Source organism: Moschus berezovskii, chromosome 13, assembly GCF_049115385.1.
Source record: "Moschus berezovskii isolate FMDL1 chromosome 13, NW_MosBer_1.0, whole genome shotgun sequence".
NCBI classification, from domain to species: domain Eukaryota; kingdom Metazoa; phylum Chordata; class Mammalia; order Artiodactyla; family Moschidae; genus Moschus; species Moschus berezovskii.
Window position 1 is genome coordinate 68,004,513 of NC_142472.1, and position 19,140 is coordinate 68,023,652.

A 19,140-nucleotide genomic window follows, 5' to 3' on the forward strand; every position below is an offset into this window, starting at 1 on the left:
TCAGAGATTTAAAACTCTAAGGCTCCAAATTATGACAGTTAAAATGATTATAATCTGTTAAAAATATTTAGCAGTATTAATTAAAATTTAGAAAATGTACTTCCTCAAACACTTCAGCAAATCGGTGATAGTCTAAGATTTATAGGATAGTGATTCTGATAACTTTTTAATTAAAAAAAGTTTTTTAATTGAAGGATAACTGATCGACAGTGTTGTTTGTTATACAGCAGTGTGATTCAGTTATATATATATATATATACACATATATATGTTGTTCTTCACATTCTTTTCCATTATGGACTATTATAGCATATTGAATATAGTTCCCTGTACTATACAGTAGGACCCTGTTTACCTAAAATAACTTCCCAATTTTTCATTTTCTAATCGTAGTACATTATCTTTGTTCAATTCCTTTAAAGTCGATACACTGATGTTCTAATAATAATCTAGAAATGAAAAAAGTTTCCATCAATTTATCTATACCAAAATACATCTTTCTAGCATTGTTCTTTACACAAAGCAGGTTTACAGTGGTTTGGAGTCTTGGAATTCTGTTTGTGCTTCTTATAGGAGAAGCTTTTTTGAAGAAGAGATACATTTGTTCTTCCTGAGAGGTTTAATAGGGTGTGCATTTCCTATCTCTGGATGGGCAGGACTTTTCATTGACTAGGAACACTGATTTCCATAACTTACCTATATGGATCTTGCAGTTTTATTTTAAAGTGTCTTTGGTTAAGGCAACATAATTAAGGCTGGCTTGCTTCAAAGCAAGAAAACAGCAGAGAATATTCTAGGTTAGGATTAGAAATGTACATACCCTTTATCAATGTTGAATTGTGGTTTATAGTTGCATCTTTTACTAGAATCATTGCTTGGATGTATTCTGTTAAGGTAGGGAAAAAAGTAAAAACAATCAGCAGCAGCATCACCTTTATTCAAGATGTTAGCTACTGTGCTATGCAATTCACTGATACATACTTGATATTATTCAATCTTCACAACTACTCTGAGAGGTTTTTATGAGTATTTACTTTAAAGACAAAGAAATGGAAGCTTAGAGGTTAAGCTGTTTACCTCAGGTCAATTAGATAGGAAGAGGCAGAACTGAATTCAAACCTAGATATATCAGATTCATGAAGGAATGAGAATATTAAAATGAAACACAGTATTAATTCTGTAGACAAACACACAACAGATTAATGTCACAGAATATCCAAAAAGAATTAAGACTATCCTGGGGAAAACAATAGGAGGGGGGAAATTTTGCTTGAAAATCATATATTCTGATGGAATGAAGGACATTTCCATATAAAAGTCTATATTCTACAGCTACCTGGGCTGAAGACAAAGAAACAGAAAAAATAAAAACCTGGATGACTGAACTGACTGCCTATGTAAAACACAAGGTTTGCCTTCTGAAGACTACTAAGGCAAATTCTGTTTAAAGCAGGCAAAACATATCCATAGAAGTCTATGCTGTCTCTGAAAGATTGGGTGATGGATAATCTGGTGTATTTTTCTGTATGTACCAAATGCTCTACAAGGAGCACATGCTAGTTTTGCAATACAACCGCTCCACCCCCGCATAAAGTAAAATGAGGGAGAGAAAAGAAGCCCGAGATAAAGAGAGATTTATTCATAATTTATTATTCAAAATAATCATCTTCATCCACTTTTACAAATGTTCATAGTTTGATAAAAATGAGTTTTTATAGAAACAGAGCATATACACACAAAAAGCAAACAGAACTGATGTCAGGTTCTTGGAAAACAAAAAAAAATATTTTGACTTTTAAAACAAACAGCAATACTGGAAATAGAACTGTACTGTCAGTGGGTAATATTCAGCATTAAATGTGTTGAAAGTTTTTATTGCTTCATACCTTTATTTGTGGCAGACCCATCTTTGATCTTTTGTTTCAGTGACTGCAGCACATTTTGCACTTGTTCAAATATGAAATCCACTTTCCCATCATCTTCCAGCTCCATCCAGAAAGTTTTTGCATCACCTAAAGAAAAAATAAGTGAATAGCCTAAGAGTTCAACAGACACAGACTGTAACTTTCCTAAGGCACATGCTATTAAAAATCTACTTGGTTTCTAAATAAAAATTAAGATTTAATTGGGTTATTACTTTCCTTCAGGAAAAAGATTTTCGTCACTGTTTCTTCTTTTCTCTTTTGGCCACATGACCTTAGTTCTCTGACCAGGGACTGAACCAGGGTCCTTGACAGTGGAAGTGTGGAGGCCTAACCACTGGAGTCCTTGGTCACTATCTCTTTAGAAAGAATGAAAAACAAACAAGATGAACTAGGCATCTCCCTTATTTCTGCCAATTAAAAAAAAAAAAGTGTTGAAAACTTTAGTGAAACTATTTCTTGACTGGAAAACAGAAGGAATGACTTCATTCTGGGGTTGAAGCGGGCGTACTTATAGACAACTATACATTTAAAAATTTTCAAGGACATACCTCCAGTGAGTATGCAAGTGGATGGTTTCAGAATAAAATATCTCAACAACTGTTGAAATAATGAAATGTCTAACACTAATGCTTTTAAAAATATCTTTGCTATCAACTTTTTAATAGTTATGTTGACTGAAGAAAAACAAACAATTTAAAAGCTGCGAATTATGTTTTACTTGGGGACCTACTGAGGACTACAGTCTGGGAGAGAGCCTCTGAGATAGCTCTGAGAAATGGCTCCCAAGAGGTAGGGAGGAATCAGGATAAACAGTTTTTGCTGAGAGGAAAAAATAAAACATGTAATTAAAGATTGAATGATTACTGCTAATCACAAAGAACAGATGTCTCCATTTAATGATGCTAGTGCTTTTTTACATTTAGGGAGATACAAGAGTCTGGGCTCATTGAAATTATTCTTCAGATATACATCTTACTATCTACAGTCAGTATCTAGTTTTTCTACCTTCTGAACTCTCCTCAGGGAGTGCCACTGGGGGCGGATGTAAATGTTGGCTTGATGGCAGGCAGAACTCACTATTTTCTGAAGTGGCAGGCAACATTTTTTGTTCACAGTGACATGAGGCAAAATATTGTTTAAAGCTTTTATAAAGTTATATAGATAAATCAACATTTCAGATGCTCAGCAAACACTGTAATCAAAAATTTCCATCCTTTCACAGTTGAAAACAGAAATATGAGAAATGTGATGAAAATAAACTGACAAAAGGCAAATCTCACACCATGTTTAAAAAGTAACAAAAACACCTAAAATGTTAAACACAAATTATTTCTAAAATAGATAACATTAATGTATAAAATGCTTAAAATGAATAGGGCCTTAAGCAAAGGAGGAACTGCCCTATAGACAGGTCACTTGAGAAGACACTGGAAGGATTAATGAGCAGACAGCACAGTAAGTTCACCAAAAAATACATTTTCCTTCATAAAAGTTAAACCCAGAACCTCCAAGTTAGTAATGATGGGGAATTCTTCAAAAGAGGCTTAGACTTCAAAGTCCCAACTCTCCCTGGCAGTCATCTTACCCAAAGGGGACCTCTGGCTAATGAGGCCGCTGCTCTCCAGCAGCCTCAGGAGGAGCACTGCTTCCCTGTTGACTCTCTGGCCTATTGTGTACTACACAAGACTAAGCCTACTTTTAATTCCCCAAAGCACAGTTCAGACAAAGGTTTCAACACTTGAAAAAAAAAACACAATGTGAAAAGGCAAAAGGGATGAGAAATGATGTTTTAGAGAAAGGTAGTGGCTGTGACATGGAGGGCCTTGTGCATGCTAAGGAACCTTATTTTTATATGGAAGGCAATGGGCAGTCACTTAAGAGGTTTTAAGCATCTTACTGTTATGTCATTAATTTGTCTTTAAAAAATATCACTCATGGGGCAGTGGGAAAAGGGAATCAAGACTGATTTCTCTGTTTCTGATTTGGTCAACCATATGTATAATACTTGTATTATTTGCAATAGTGAATAAAGGTAGAGCAACAAGTGAGAAATTCAAGCAGCGTAGGTAAAGTGGATACATAGGTTCCAGAGTAAGATCTGGTCCAGATATACAAATTAATTTTGGAGTCAATAATACAAAAATTCTTGATTGAAGCCACAGAGGATATGTGATTAGAGAATGCTTAGAACGAGAAGGGTTTTCTGTAAAACATCAACATGTTAAGTGGTGACAATAAGAAAAAGGAACCACGGAGACTGAGAAGGAATATAGCGGCAGATACTTGAGCTGAAACTCAAATCAGTAAACTAACACTGCTGCTACTTGCCTCTAGAAATGAAGAGTATCATCATACAACTCCACTGTCTATCCAAGCTTGCTGCATTATTCAGCTAGATATTAAGATTTACTGAAAGAACATAATAATGAAGCAAGAGGTACGGCACCTTTGCAAAGAAGGAAGACAAGTAAACTATAGTTATGCTATATGTCTTCCAATCTCACATGAGAGAGAAAGTCTTTGTAAAGAGGTAACGCTCATGAATCACATTGACCTGAGCTCATTTAGTAGATGAATATTTATGGACTACTTACTAAATACACTGATAATGACCTAGGTACATGTATATTTATGTATTTATATTTCTCCATCCATTCCTTGAAGAGCTTCAGGGCAGTGGTCCAGAGAATCTCTAAGACACCTTTGAGCCTGTTACCAGCAAAGTATTGTCTATGAATTCTTGGATGTTGGGGCTTCCCTGATGGCTCAGATGGTAAAGAATCCACCTGCCATGCGGGACACCTGGGTTTGATCCCTGGGTGGGGAAGATCCCCTGGAGAAGGGAATGGCAACCCACTCCAGTATTCTTGCCTAGAGAATACCCACGAATAGAGGAGCCTGGCGGGCTATAGTCCATGGGTCAAAAGAGTCAGACACGACTGAATAACTAAGAACAGCATAGCACAAATCCTTTCAGACAATACACTAGGTCAAACTATTTTAACAGTAATACAAGACATTATTTGCCTTTTTCTTCCCTATACTGACATTAGCGGATGATTCAAAAGCTCCGGTGAATAAAAGTGCTGGAGCCTTAGTGTGAATCAAGGCAGTTGCACCAAACTACCAGTTAGTCATTGTATTGTTTACCACCAATTTCACTTAGGGTCTTTGATAAAGCAACATAAATAATTACCACAGTACAATGGCTCTTTCAAGGAAAACCACTAGTGAGACCGTTTTGAGTTGCAAGATAAACTAGCTTTCTTATTCTCCCATCAGTTCAGTCGTTCAGTCATGTCCGACTCTTTGCGACCCCATGAATTGCAGTATGCCAGGCCTCCCTGTCCATCACCAACTCCCAGAGTCTACCCAAACCTATGTCCATCGAGTCGGTGATGCCATCCAACCATCTCATCCTCTATCGTCCCCTTCTCCTCCTGCCCTCAATCTTTCCCAGCATCAGGGTCTTTTCCAATGAGTCAGCTCTTCGCATCAGGTGGCCAAAGTATTGGCGTTTCAGCTTCAACATCAGTCTTTCCAATGAACACCCAGGACTGATCTCCTTTAGAATGGACTGGCTGGATCTCCTTGCAGTCCAAGGGACTTTCAAGAGTCTTCTCCAGCAACACAGTTCAAAAGCATCAATTCTTCGGTGCTCAGCTTTCTTTATAGTCCAACTCTCACATCCATACATGACCACGGAAAAAATCATAGCCTTGACTAGATGGACCTTTGTTGGCAAAGTAATGTCTCTGCTTTTTAATATGCTGTCTAGGTTGGTCATAACTTTCCTTCCAAGGAGTAAGCGTCTTTTAATTTCATGGCTGCAATCACCATCTGCAGTGATTCTGGAGACCAGAAAAATAAAGTCAGCCACTGTTTCCCCATCTATTTGCCATGAAGTGATGGGACCGGATGCCATGATCTTAGTTTTCTGAATGTTGAGCTTTAAGCCAACTTCTTCACTCTCCTCTTTCACTTTCATCAATAGGTTCTTTAGTCCTTCTTCACTTTCTGCCATAAGGGTAGTGTCATCTGCATATCTGAGGTTATTGATATTTCTCCTGGCAATTTTGATTTCAGCTTGTGCTTCCTCCAGCCCAGCGTTTCTCATGACCATGGAAAACCATTTTTACTTAAAAGAAACACTAATAAAAATTATGGTTATCTGACTGGGTGTTTCGTACACATTTTCTCAAACTTGAAGGACAAAACTAACGGCAGTCACTGCTAATGATAAAATTCAAGCTACCAAATTAAAATTGAAAATTTAGAAAACCTGAATCTGCCATGGTAAGTTTGAAAGGTTCTCACTAATTCATCGATTTTTGATGATTGACAGATATTAACAAATATAATTTTAAACTATTGTGATTAAATGTGTCAACATTTGGAAAAATCTGCATAATTCATTGCACCAATGTTTTCCAAGTGGCCAAAGCATGATGTTATAAAATCATACATGTGTAAGAGACCTATTCAAAGTGCAAGACAAATCAATGGATTTTAATGTAACAGTGTAAAGAAAGCTCACTGATATGAATTCAGATTCCACACTATAACTAACCTTGAAGGAATGACTACTTGTTGAGTTTTGTAGTTGTATCAAAGAAAAATCTCCACGATTATCTGAGAGGCTATTAAAATATTCTTCCTCTTTCCAACTTCTTGTCTGTGTGAAGCTTCATTTCCTTTATACATTTACACCGAAGCCCCATATCACAACAGACTGAAGGCAGAAGCAGATATGAGAATCTCTTCTATTAAGCCAACTATCAAAGAGATTTGTAAAAATAAAAAACAGTGGTTTTCTCACTAATTTTTTTGTTTCAGAAAATAGTTCTCTCTCACATAATTTATATTAATATGTTGGGTTTATTATTTTAAAGATATAAGTCAATTACCATTTTTTAAGCTTCTCAATTTCTTAATATAGCAAATATGAACAGATATAAACCATATAAACAAAAGCTATTGGGGGTTTTAAATACTTTTAAGATAAAGTAGTTCTGAAACCAAAAGAAGGCTTGAAACCACTGGCCTAGATAACTGTCCAGTGAGATAGGTACTACAATCTGTATAACAATTCACCTATTACACATATGTTAAAGGGTGGTGAAACTATTCTGTATGATACTGTAATGGTGTATACATGACATTATGCATTCATCAAAACCCACAGTACTTGAAAGCACAAAGAGGGAAGCTTAATGTACGGCAATATCATTTAAGAGATCAGGGATCCCAGGAAGGCATGTATATACAACTTTGCTGAAGAGCTGGGTGGAAAAGATGCTGATGGAAACAACTTTGGAAATAAGTAGACTCTGTAAAACTACAGGTGAAAGGAACTTGCACAAGCACTGAGGTTTCCCACCTCAGAATGAGTTTATACTTCTGATACTGATATACATATATATTGGAATTAAGCAAATAATTTAAGTGGATAACAGATAATGGGAATTTACAGATAAGCAAGGAGACTAGGTTAGCATACCCATGTGGTAATGGATTAGAGCCAGAAACATCAGTATAAACTCATGTTTAACTTAATATAGTTAGAGATGGTTACATACAGAAATATTTATAGATACGTGTAAATACAATTTATATATACCATGCTCTGTCAGTTGAGAGGGCCTATAATCAAGACACCCCAAGAGCAACAAACACACATACTGCCAAGATCTTGGTTTGTAATACCATTCTCCAATAAAAGGAACCAGGTAGGCTCATTCAAGAAATGGCTCATTCTAGGAGGATGGCAGGAAATACACGAGATAAACTTGCAGCATCTTTTAGTACCAGAAAATAAGAAAGTGCTAAAAACCAAACTAAAAACCAAATCAGATATGCAGATGACACTACCCTTATGGCAGAAAGTGAAGAGGAACTCAAAAGCCTCTTGATGAAAGTGAAAGAGGAGAGTGAAAAGGTTGGTTTGAAGCTCAACATTCAGAAAACAAAGATCATGGCATCTGGTCCCATCACTTCATGGGAAATAGATGGAAAAACAGTGGAAACAGTGTCAGACTTTGTTTTTTTGGGCTCCAAAATCACTGCAGATGCTGATTGCAGCCATGAAATTAAAAGACGCTTGCTCCTTGGAAGGAAAGTTATGACCAACCTTGATAGTATATTAAAAAGCAGAGACATTACTTTGCCGACCAAGGTCCGTCTAGTCAAGGCAATGGTTTTTCCCGTGGTCATGTATGGATGTGAGAGTTGGACTGTGAAGAAGGCTGATCGCCGAAGAATCGATGCTTTTGAACTGTGGTGTTGGAGAAGACTCTTGAGAGTCCCTTATACTGCAAGGAGATCCAACCAGTCCATTCTAAAGGAGATCAATCCTGGATGTTCATTGGAGGGACTGATGCTAAAGCTGAAACTGCAATACTTTGGCCACCTCATGCGACGAGTTGACTCACTGGAAAAGACTCTGATGCTGGGAAAGGTTGGGGGCGGGAGGAGAAGGGGACGACGGAGAATGAGATGGCTGGATGGCATCACCGACTCTGTGGACATGAGTTTGAGTGTACTCCGGGAGTTGGTGATGGACAGGGAGGCCTGGCGTGCTGTGATTCATGGGGTCGCGGAGAGTCGGACACGACTGAGCGACTGAACTGAACTGAACTGAAAAACCAAAAACAAAGAAAACAAAACCAAACCACCTGCACTGATGGGGTATGTCAAAGGGGGAGGAGACTGACTGAAAGAGCTCCAAATGCCCAATCCTGGGATAATTTGAATAACAAAATAAAAAAGTACTGGATTGTAACCCAAAATATAACATATGTATCCTTGAATCTATACTGATATAAATACACGACTGAATACATATATTGGGGATAGGAGACCAATCGCCCTTGCAGAAGAATTTTGAATAATAGTGTGAGTTTCCTCCTCTCAAAGAGGAGTAAGACTTTCCGCTCCTTAAGTATGGGCTGCACATAGTGATATTCTGTCAAATGGTTAAGTAGGGAAAAGGAGAGCAGTAATTTACAGTGGAGAAATCACTGAACACGATGTCAGCCTGGTGATCAAGCTCAATATCAACAGGCGAGAAATCATGTTGATAACATGTACCCTTGACAGCATTTGGTAAAAAATGACACTTTACCTCTATAGTCTTCCTCCCCCAGATAAACAACCCCAGGTCTAATCATGAGAAAAAAAAATATCACTCAATAATTCCGTTACAGGGGCATCTTATAAGACACTTGGATACAAAATCTTACATAAACAAGAAATGTCTGAGAAACTGTTATATCCAAGAGGACCCTAAGGAGACATGACAAGTAAATGTAATGTGGTATCCTGAATATGGGTCCCTATAATGGGACCCTGGAATAGAAAAAGACATCATGTAAGGAAATAAGAATAAACTATGGACTTTAGTTAACAATAATGTGTCGGTAACAACAACATCCGCTGGATCATGGAGAAAGCAAGAGAGTTTCAGAAAAACATCTATTTCTGCTTCATTGACTATGCCAAAGCCTTTGACTGTGTGGATCACAATAAACTGTGGAACATTCTGAAAGAGATGGGAATCCCAGACCACCTGACCTGCCTCTTGAGAAACCTGTATGCAGGTCAGGAAGCAACAGTTAGAACCGGTCATGGAACAACAGACTGGTTCCAAATAGGAAAAGGAGTGCGTCAAGGTTGTATATTGTCACCTTGCTTATTTAACTTATATGCAGAGTACATCATGAGGAACGCTGGGCTGGAAGAAGCACAAGCTGGAATCAAGATTGCTGGGAGAAATATCAATAACCTCAGATATGCAGATGACACTACCCTTATGGCAGAAAGTGAAGAGGAACTCAAAAGCCTCTTGATGAAAGTGAAAGAGGAGAGTGAAAAGGTTGGCTTGAAGCTCAACATTCAGAAAACAAAGATCATGGCATCTGGTCCCATCACTTCATGGGAAATAGATGGAAAAACAGTGGAAACAGTGTCAGACTTTGTTTTTTTGGGCTCCAAAATCACTGCAGATGCTGATTGCAGCCATGAAATTAAAAGACGCTTGCTCCTTGGAAGGAAAGTTATGACCAACCTTGATAGTATATTAAAAAGCAGAGACATTACTTTGCCGACCAAGGTCCGTCTAGTCAAGGCAATGGTTTTTCCCGTGGTCATGTATGGATGTGAGAGTTGGACTGTGAAGAAAGCTGATCGCCGAAGAATCGATGCTTTTGAACTGTGGTGTTGGAGAAGACTCTTGAGAGTCCCTTATACTGCAAGGAGATCCAACCAGTCCATTCTAAAGGAGATCAATCCTGGATGTTCATTGGAGGGACTGATGCTAAAGCTGAAACTGCAATACTTTGGCCACCTCATGCGACGAGTTGACTCACTGGAAAAGACTCTGATGCTGGGAAAGGTTGGGGGCGGGAGGAGAAGGGGACGACGGAGAATGAGATGGCTGGATGGCATCACCGACTCTGTGGACATGAGTTTGAGTGTACTCCGGGAGTTGGTGATGGACAGGGAGGCCTGGCGTGCTGTGATTCATGGGGTCGCGGAGAGTCGGACACGACTGAGCGACTGAACTGAACTGAACTGAACTGAACAATAACTATAACAAATGTATTAGCCAAATGTTAGATTTTAATCATAGGCAGAACTGGGTGCAGGGAACTCTGTACCAGCCTTTCAATTTTTCTCTAAAGTTGAAAGTTTTCTAAATAAATAAAGTATATTTTTAAAAAGTACATTAAAGTACTAACTAAGCATTACAGATACACAATTAATTATAAAGAGTCAAAACTGTTGTTCCATGAGAATAAATCCTTAATTGTAATTCAGGAAAGTCACATGCAATGAAAAAACTTGAAAATTTGACAATTCAACTTCATTAAGTAGTCTATATACTTTTAAACATAAAGTTTAACAATAGTTTTTCAACCTACCATTTTTTTCTCCCATCTTCTGGTGCTGTTTACAAACATAAAATTCTTCGAAATTAACTTTATCAAAGAACTGAATGAATCACTTTGATTGTAGAATATAACTGGAATCCAACTGTGGTCTCTGAAATTTGCAGTACTCAGAGAAAATATATCATTATACTGTTTTAAGCCGAATATTCTTTGACACTTGAATTTTAAACTGTGCTTGAAGAAACTTTCAGAAATGTTTACTAGTCCAACTTAATGATCACTCCATGAATCTTTATCAAGTGAATACATACAGCTGCATCAGATCATCAACAATATCTTTTTAAAAACAAAAATCAACTCCATCTTTTGGTCCATGAATACATGAAACATTCTGTAAGGAAAACAATAAGGAATGGTAAATGGCATATTTGAAAATAATAAAATATATCAGAAAAAAAGGGTTGTTGTAAAAATAGCTCCATCTTTTAAAACAGCATGAACTATCATGCAAAAAGAATACATATTAACTGGAAAAACATGTAAAATATCAATATTACCAATGTTATAGAAAAATTCAAAATTAACTATTTAAAATATGTTAATTAATATAAACTATCTCCATTTCATAAACCTTTAAAAACTTTTAAATGAGGCTAATAATGTTAACTACTTCAAAAGACTGTTGTGAGGCTGACTTAATCCCTTAGACTAACACCCGGCACATTACAAAGGACTCAATAAATGCTAACGGTTATTATTATTCTTTCAGTATATTACTTTAAAAACAAAATTTGAATTTAGTGTATATAAATTTTTATAATCTTTTAAATAAATCTTGCACTTTCTCTCATCTTTAATGTTTTCCTATAATATGACCTTTTAAGTGATTGTACAATATACTTTGGTCAATAATCCATAAGTTAAATTATACTAAAGAATTTTAATAATTAAAATGTAGTAAGTTATTAAGTAAACCTCTATATCAGACATTTAGATTATTCTGTTTTTCCAATACAATAAATAATGAAGAATATACTTTACGCCTATCTCTGATTATTTCCTTAAGATATACACCTAGAAGTGGAACTAAAGGTCAAAAAGAGGTCAGCAATTTTAGTCTCAGGATGTTAGTCAATACGTGATAAATTCTTCTCCTACTGCCATACCAAATTCACAGAAATCTTAATTTTTTAAATTAAAAATATAGAATCATGCGGAAAATAAAAAGGAAAGACTGAGTCTGTGGGACCTCTCTGTGGAAAGGAAACAGATGGGAAGTTGCAAAGACAATGCCAACCACAAACGTATGGCAAAATAAAGAGCAGATCCTCTCAGAGGAGATAAGTATATACAACCAAGAGTCATCAAACATCTGAAAAAAGTTACACCATGGAAGAGACTTAACAAGCCCACCAAACTGATGAATTGAGTTGAATTAAAGAGAATTAACAGAGCATCCTGAAAATAATTTAAAAACAAATATTATTGTATTTAATATCAAAGAGCTAAAGAAATAACATACAATTCTGAAAAATAATTAACTGGATATCTTGGATATAAAAATAGTTGTTAAATAAACTCAATAATTAACAGTCATAGTAACAGATTCAGATGAAGAGCCAGTTAGTAAGCTAGGAGACAAAGTTGAGTAACTCACTCAGAATACAGAGCAAAGAACTGACAAAAAGAGGGCTAAGTAGAAAGAAGACAAGGCAGTAATGATCAAAAAATTCTTATAACTGGAAAACACATAGGCCACTAAGGGTCCACTGAGTAACAAAATAAACTTATTAATACAAACCATGGGTAAACCTCAGAATATCAAGAATAAAGACAAAGTCTTAAAAACTTTCAGAAAATCTAGATGATCTAAAATGAACGTTTACCAAACTGGTAATCAGATTTCTCATCAAAAATGTCGATGCAAAATGTTAAGGGAAAATAAGTCTAAGTCCAGAATACTTTTCAGCCACGTTATGTTTCAACAGTAAGAGGTTAAAAAAAAAAAAGGCTCTTACAGACACTCAAAGAGCCATTCAGAGACTGAAAGAAATGAAGAAGTACCTCATTAATAAAAACTAACCTAGAAGGAAGTACTGAGGTAAAAGAAACAAAAGTGAGCAAATACATAAATAAAACCATTAATGCTAGATAAAAAACAGATTAAAAGCGGGTTTTAATGACAAATGAAATGCTAGAAAGTAAAACCACAGGAAATTAACATTTTTTGGAGGAGGGACGGAAGGGGATTGTTGTAACATTATAGAAAGTAAAGTAAAACATACTAAGTTCTTTGTAGAGAGGATATCAATGCGAACTAAATGTATGAATTGCATTAAAAATATAAAGGTAACACATTGTAAAGCAACTATCCTCCAATAAAAATTAATTTAAAAAATGTAAAAGTACAGTACGAAAAAGAAAACGGAACAAAGAAAACTTGGGGCTAAGCTCATTTAAAAAGAAAAATGGAAAAATACAAGATAAAAAAAATACGAACAGAAACATGGTAAATAAAGAGGACATGAAAAAGGCCAATTATGTTAGTAATCACAAAAAAGGTTTTCTTCAGTAAATTTGCAAAATATTGTAAAGCACAGAGAAGAAAATTTAAATCATTCATAATCTCATCATCCAGAGACTAGCAATTTAACTTTAGATCGTAACAGTATTTAAAAATTTGTTTATAATTTTCCCCCCTTCTCTTTTTCATTTTGGCAGAAAAACACTGTTTCGCTTCGATTTATGGTTCGTTTTCACCAACAGGCTTTTGTGAAACTGTGACCATTTCTTCTGTTCTGTTAACAGTTAACATAGTGATGACAGTAATGAACATTTATTGAGTATAAACCATGTGTCAGGCAGGCTTCTAAACACTTCCTGTGTTCTTATTAACCTGCATAACAATCACGAGGGACAAATTGTAGCATGCCTGGTTTTTCTCACAAAGAAGCTAAACCATGTTACACTGTAAATAGCAATAAGGAACCAAGCAGCCTGGTTTCTGAGCCCGTTTTTGATCCTTCTCATCTACCGCTTCATTCTTAACACACACAGAACTCACTACAGGATTCCACTTGCTTGATGAGCACAATTACGTATCGTTTCTTATTTTATTTCCTACCTACTGGGGATAGCTACTTACTGGGTTGTGGTTAACGAGAGGGGCTCTGAGCAGCTGCTCTCAACTCCGTGATCTTGGGGAAATGATTTTACTTATTCAGGGTTTCTGTAGTCTTACCTGTGAAATGGGTCAATGGGTAAACGTCAAGTTCTGCTTCTGGATTTTGGACTGCAGTTCATTTTCCGCAGCCCCTTTTATACCTTCAGGTTCCCAGCTGCTTTGGGAATCCCCTCTCAAGAACGTGTGCAACCAGATGACAAGAGACTGAAATGCGGGGGGTGAGCACTCAGGGCGCCCGCGGTCCCACTCTTCAACCCGGGACTGTACGCGGGTGAAAGGGAGAAGGTAGGTCGCAAGGGCTGGGATCCAGGCGGCAGAGAGTTCGCCGCGTTCCCTGGTGCTGGACCGAAAGAGCCTTCGGGAGGGCCACCCACAGCAGTTACACTAGCTCAGCTAACGCTTTCCACGCAGCCCGCGACAGCCGAGAGCTGCGCTCCGCCCGCCCCGCTGGCGAGACTGAGTTCCCCGCGGGTCGGACTCCTCTCCCACTCCACGCCGCTGAGAACCCGCGGCCTCAGGTGACCCCTGGCCGGGAAGTACTTCACCATCTACTAGTCCTCACCTCAGCCAACGGTCCCGCCTCGCCTCAGCTGGGTACGGAGGACCGCCCATATTTCTAAGGTCCACGAACCCGAAATGGGAGGAGCAGGACACCGACCGCTCCCACTACCCAGCCCCTAGCTCATTGGCTGCACACCCCCACCGGGTTCACGCCTCAGAGGTTCCGAGCGCGTACAGCTTGCAACGCGGCGGCGCTTCAGCGCGCCGTCTTCCGATTGGCTGTCAGAGTTCTCGGGTTGTCTCGCGCTCTCCGACTGGACCAATGCGGATACCCACAGTCGAGAGACCGGCATCGCTGGAGTGGTGGTTCGTCTGTTTCCTCTGGTAGGTGTTTGGCTGCCATCTTGTGTGTGGCTGGGCCTGGGCTGCTGGGCCTTTGGAACCTTAGCGGTTCAAGAAGAAGCAGTGGAGAAAGAAGGGGCCTGAGAAAACAGACCTGGAAGCTTCTTACCTCCCTGAAAGGGAAAGGTTTTCCTGGTCTGAGTCTCAGCCCTGGCTGGAAAGAGAGATAAATGATGGAGGTGATTAGGATCACAGGCTTTGGTTTGTTATTGTCAGGGCTTGGCGTGGACTCTGATGCTTTAACAGTGATCCCTTGGGTTTCAGGGAACTATTCTAGTAATCGTTGTCTGCGAAAGATTCTTACCATCAACCTTCTATTCTGACAAGGAAGGCTGTCTGATGAACTGCCTGATTGAGAAAGGAACAAGACTGGTAATGGAAGAGGAGAGAGGGAGATACCGCTGTCTTTAAGAGTCGAAAGAGACGTCTTCGTTTTCTGTCGTTTGCGAGGGAGTGACTACTCATATGTGTTTTCCTTAACCTCTAAGGCCATCCTTTGGAAGCCGTGAGCCCCAGGTTCTGCGTTAGGGCAGTTTTATTCATTAGTGTACAGCCGGCACTCCTGCAGTGGTGTTTTGTTTTTTTTTTAAAGCTAGAACACGGATGGCCTTTGCAGAAGCAGTGGAAGCAAAGGAAGAATTTTGTGAAATTTTGGTTTTCCTGATTACGATTTGCTGAAGATTTGGGAATCTCAGGGTTTGCCTTGGCATGCTTGGTGGCTTCGTCCTGGGTAGGCAGAGGTTTATGTAAAAGAAAGCATTTGTAACTCCCAAGCTCTTTGAGATGGGAGGACGGAGGAAGGAATTACCTCCTTCTCCTCTTTATTATTTTTAAAAATCAAAGTACAACGATTGCTTGGTTATTCATTTGAGAGGGAAATTATCTAAGATCCGAAAACCTAGCTAAAATGCTAGTATTTTATGATTAACGTTAGCAGTTTTGATACTCATGAGAAGAAGCGAAGATACTGCCTTGAGTTTAGAAATCGTTTATCAAGGTTAACTGGTAACCCAATCAAGTCAACAGTGCCTTGTATTTTGTGGCAGGAGTATCAAGGAGAACAGCAGTAAAATAAACAATAGAAAATTAATTTTCTTTAAAAATTTTACTTTTATCCATGAATCTTAAAAACAAGTTATACGAGTTCAGATATCAGTAAATTTATTATGGAGTTGATGGCTTAGGTACTAGGTGCCTAAGGAATTTTGGTATCTATGGGGAGTTTTGGTACAGTCCTTGGCTCTGGAGAACTACATAGGCTATCAAAGGGATTGGTGGCTAACAAACACCAATAACACAAAGTAGCTGCTCAGTAAATGTTTGTGAAAGCCTTTGGATAACTATAATACAGTTCTTGGCATATGTTCAAAAATATAATTGTTGAATGAATGAATTTTTGTAAAAATACAGCAATTGGGAGGTATGGATATACTTTTTTTTTCAGTTCAGTTCAATTGCTCAGTGGTGTCTGACTCTGTAACCCCATGGACTGAGGCACACCAGACCTCCCTGTACATCACCAACTCCCAGAGTTTACTCAAACTCATGTCCATTGAGTTTACTCCAACTCATGTCCATTTTTTTTCTTTAGCCTAACTGAAAAATAACTTTTTAATCTGCTTTCCAGAAAACTTGACCTTCAGTTTGTTTTTCTCTTCCAATTTATACATTAGAATAATACTAAGGACAGGTTCATAATCCTTTTTTTCTGAGGTCTGTTTATGAGATCCTACAGTAGAGATAATGAAAATGAACCCTTAAGTAATAATGCTCTATTTGCCATTTTTTTCTTGAAAGTATCCAGTCTCAGTAAATGATGCCAAACTTATTGCTTTCAGTCTCTTCTGCTGAAGAAAATTTATTACTCTTCTAGTTTCTTTTTAACACAACTGAAAGTCAAAATACTGTGTTTACATTTATATAAATATTATCTATATTGCATAAATATGTTCTGTATGTAAGTAATTTTATAATAAATTAGGTGAGTGCAGACTTTTGTTTGAAGAACATAATTCTCTAGATTTCATAATATATAATCTGAAGATCCATAGAAATGTTTTAAAATAACACTTTTGCTGAAGAATATTGTGATGTTAATTAAAAGTGATTTAACTTTGATGTTAGAGATTATTTTTTAACACAATCTCATATATACAAAGGAGAAGGAAATGGCAACCCACTCCAGTGTTCTTGCCTGGAGAATCTCAGGGATGGGGGAGCCTGGTGGGCTGCATCTATGGGGTCTCACAGAGTCAGACACGACTGAAGTGACTTAGCAGCAGCAGCATATATACAAATTTAATTTTTTTCCCATTATCAAGTGATACATAGTTTATAAAAGAAAAAATTTGATGAAACCTTTTAAATATGTTTTGTGACTGACTGTAGATTAGAATCTATCTAACACAGCATTTTAAAAAGTCAATAAAAATTGTTTTCAGAACCTGTTTGGAATTCTTGCATTTGGTACTTAAAAATGCCAAAAGGTTTTGAGTGAAGGTTTTAGATTGATGATAAGCATTTCTTTTATATTATTATTAGAGTTAACTTAAATATTATGTAGTTTCAGGTGTTCATTGCAATTCAATATTTTTATATATAATACTTCATACAAAGTTAATATAAAATATTGACTATATTTTTTACTGAACCAAACGTGAGTCTGCTCACCTGCCATACAGCAAAGCCAATTTATTGACAGTGCCTATGGTAAAGGATGGCCACCTCATGCGACGAGTTGACTCACTGGAAAAGACTCTGATGCTGGGAGGGACTGGGGGCCGGAGGAGAAGGGAACGACAGAGAATGAGATGGCTGGATGGCATCACCAGCTCGATGGACATGAGTTTGAGTGAACTCCGGGAGTTGGTGATGGACAGGGAGGCCTGGCGTGCTGTAATTCACGGGGTCGCAAAGAGTCGGACACAACTGAGCGACTGAACTGAATTGAACTGAACTGATGGTAGAGGAAAGTACAGTGATTATTGCAGGCCCTGATAAGAAGTATGGACAGCTCATGTTAAAAAGAGCCAAACTCCTGATTGGTTTTCAGGGGATCAGTTTTAAAGAACATTTCAGGGTGAGGGCTGCAGGATTCATGACTTTCTTCTGATTGATTGGTAGTGAGGTAACAGAGTGATGCTTCCGAAGTCTCAATCGTCAACCTTCTGGCCCTAGCTCATCTGGGGTCTAGTGCTTGAGGATGTATTCACCATCCTCCACCTGGGTGGGGAGTTGGGTGGGGGTCTTAGTTCCCCCATAAAGATATCCATCAGATTGTTATGTCTATCCCTTGAGGAGGAACTAAGACTCTGCTTTATCACTGAATAATTGTCATTACTTTTCTTGTTTAACAGCTTTTCCTTTGTTTCTACATTCCCTTATTTCCATAATTAGTAGCTGCCTGTGCCTGCTCTTTGGAACTCAGGGAAAGCCTGGAAGACTAAAGCCTTTTTCTACAAACAAAGAAATGGGGAACACCGAGGGGGCTTTTGTACCAAGGAGGGCCCCCAGGAACCTGCTTTGTTTCAGTACCTTCTATTCTTTGATACTGCTTAATCATGAGGGAAACAGGTGGGGACAAGAAAGGAAATAAAGTTCTGGTTGGAGAGGTTAATCATCAACTCACCAGAGGAACTCAGTTTTAGGGGGACTCAGTTTCATATTCCCTGTGCTATACATTACATTCTTCTAACTTTTTAGTTTTATACCTAGCAGTTTGTACCTCTTAATCCCCTTCACCTGTTTTACCCTTTACCCATACCTCTCCTCTTTGGTAACCACTAGTTTGTTCTTTGTATAATATCTGTGAGTCTGTTTCTGCCTTGTTACATTTGTTTTATTTTTTAGATTCCATATATAAGTGAAAATACAAGCACTTCTTAATTTAAAAAAAAAATTAAAATGTGATAGGTTTTCCTCTCTGTAACTAAATTGCATATAATCATCTTTTTAAAATTTATTTTGAAGTACCAGAAATACTTTGCTGGGCTTTGTAATTAGTTTTGACCATGTAGATGTCACTTTAGGGTGAACATTTTGAAATTTTCAGAAATATTTCTATATTTTTCATTAATTTGATGTGTTTCACCAATATTTTTCTGATATTCAATATGTCCATTATGGGAATAAAACAATGTGACTAAAAATAAAAAATTATTTAAAAGTTATAAAGATCATTCTATTGTATAGCTCAGAGAGCTATATTCAATATCCTGATGTAAACTGCATTGGAAAA

General features: G+C 37.6%; 2 protein-coding genes across 8 annotated transcripts in view; one reads left to right on the forward strand and one right to left on the reverse strand.

The window, feature by feature from the left end:
- The window catches only part of SETDB2 (SET domain bifurcated histone lysine methyltransferase 2), an 83,694-nt gene extending 69,020 nt beyond the window's left edge, over nt 1-14,674 (reverse strand). The window contains exons 1-4 of one of the 3 annotated variants that reach the window (XM_088842743.1): nt 14,058-14,586; nt 10,847-11,207; nt 1,887-2,012; nt 821-886 (exon numbers count right to left, since the gene is read on the reverse strand). In XM_088842743.1, the coding sequence (XP_088698869.1) occupies nt 821-886; nt 1,887-2,012; nt 10,847-10,862 (208 nt within the window). In that variant the 5' untranslated portion in view covers nt 10,863-11,207; nt 14,058-14,586. Of the gene's footprint in view, nt 1-820; nt 887-1,886; nt 2,013-10,846; nt 11,208-14,057 lie in introns of all 3 variants that reach the window. The other 2 variants (XM_055426119.2, XM_055426118.2) reach the window with 2 other exon arrangements.
- An 88-nt stretch (nt 14,675-14,762) lies between these two features.
- The window catches only part of CAB39L (calcium binding protein 39 like), a 92,721-nt gene continuing 88,343 nt past the window's right edge, over nt 14,763-19,140 (forward strand). For 4 of the 5 annotated variants that reach the window (XM_055426113.2, XM_055426115.2, XM_055426114.2 and 1 more), the window contains exon 1: nt 14,763-14,885. The gene's annotated coding sequence lies outside the window, so the exon portion shown is untranslated. The remainder of the gene's footprint in view (nt 14,886-19,140) is intronic. The other variant, XM_055426117.2, reaches the window with a different exon arrangement.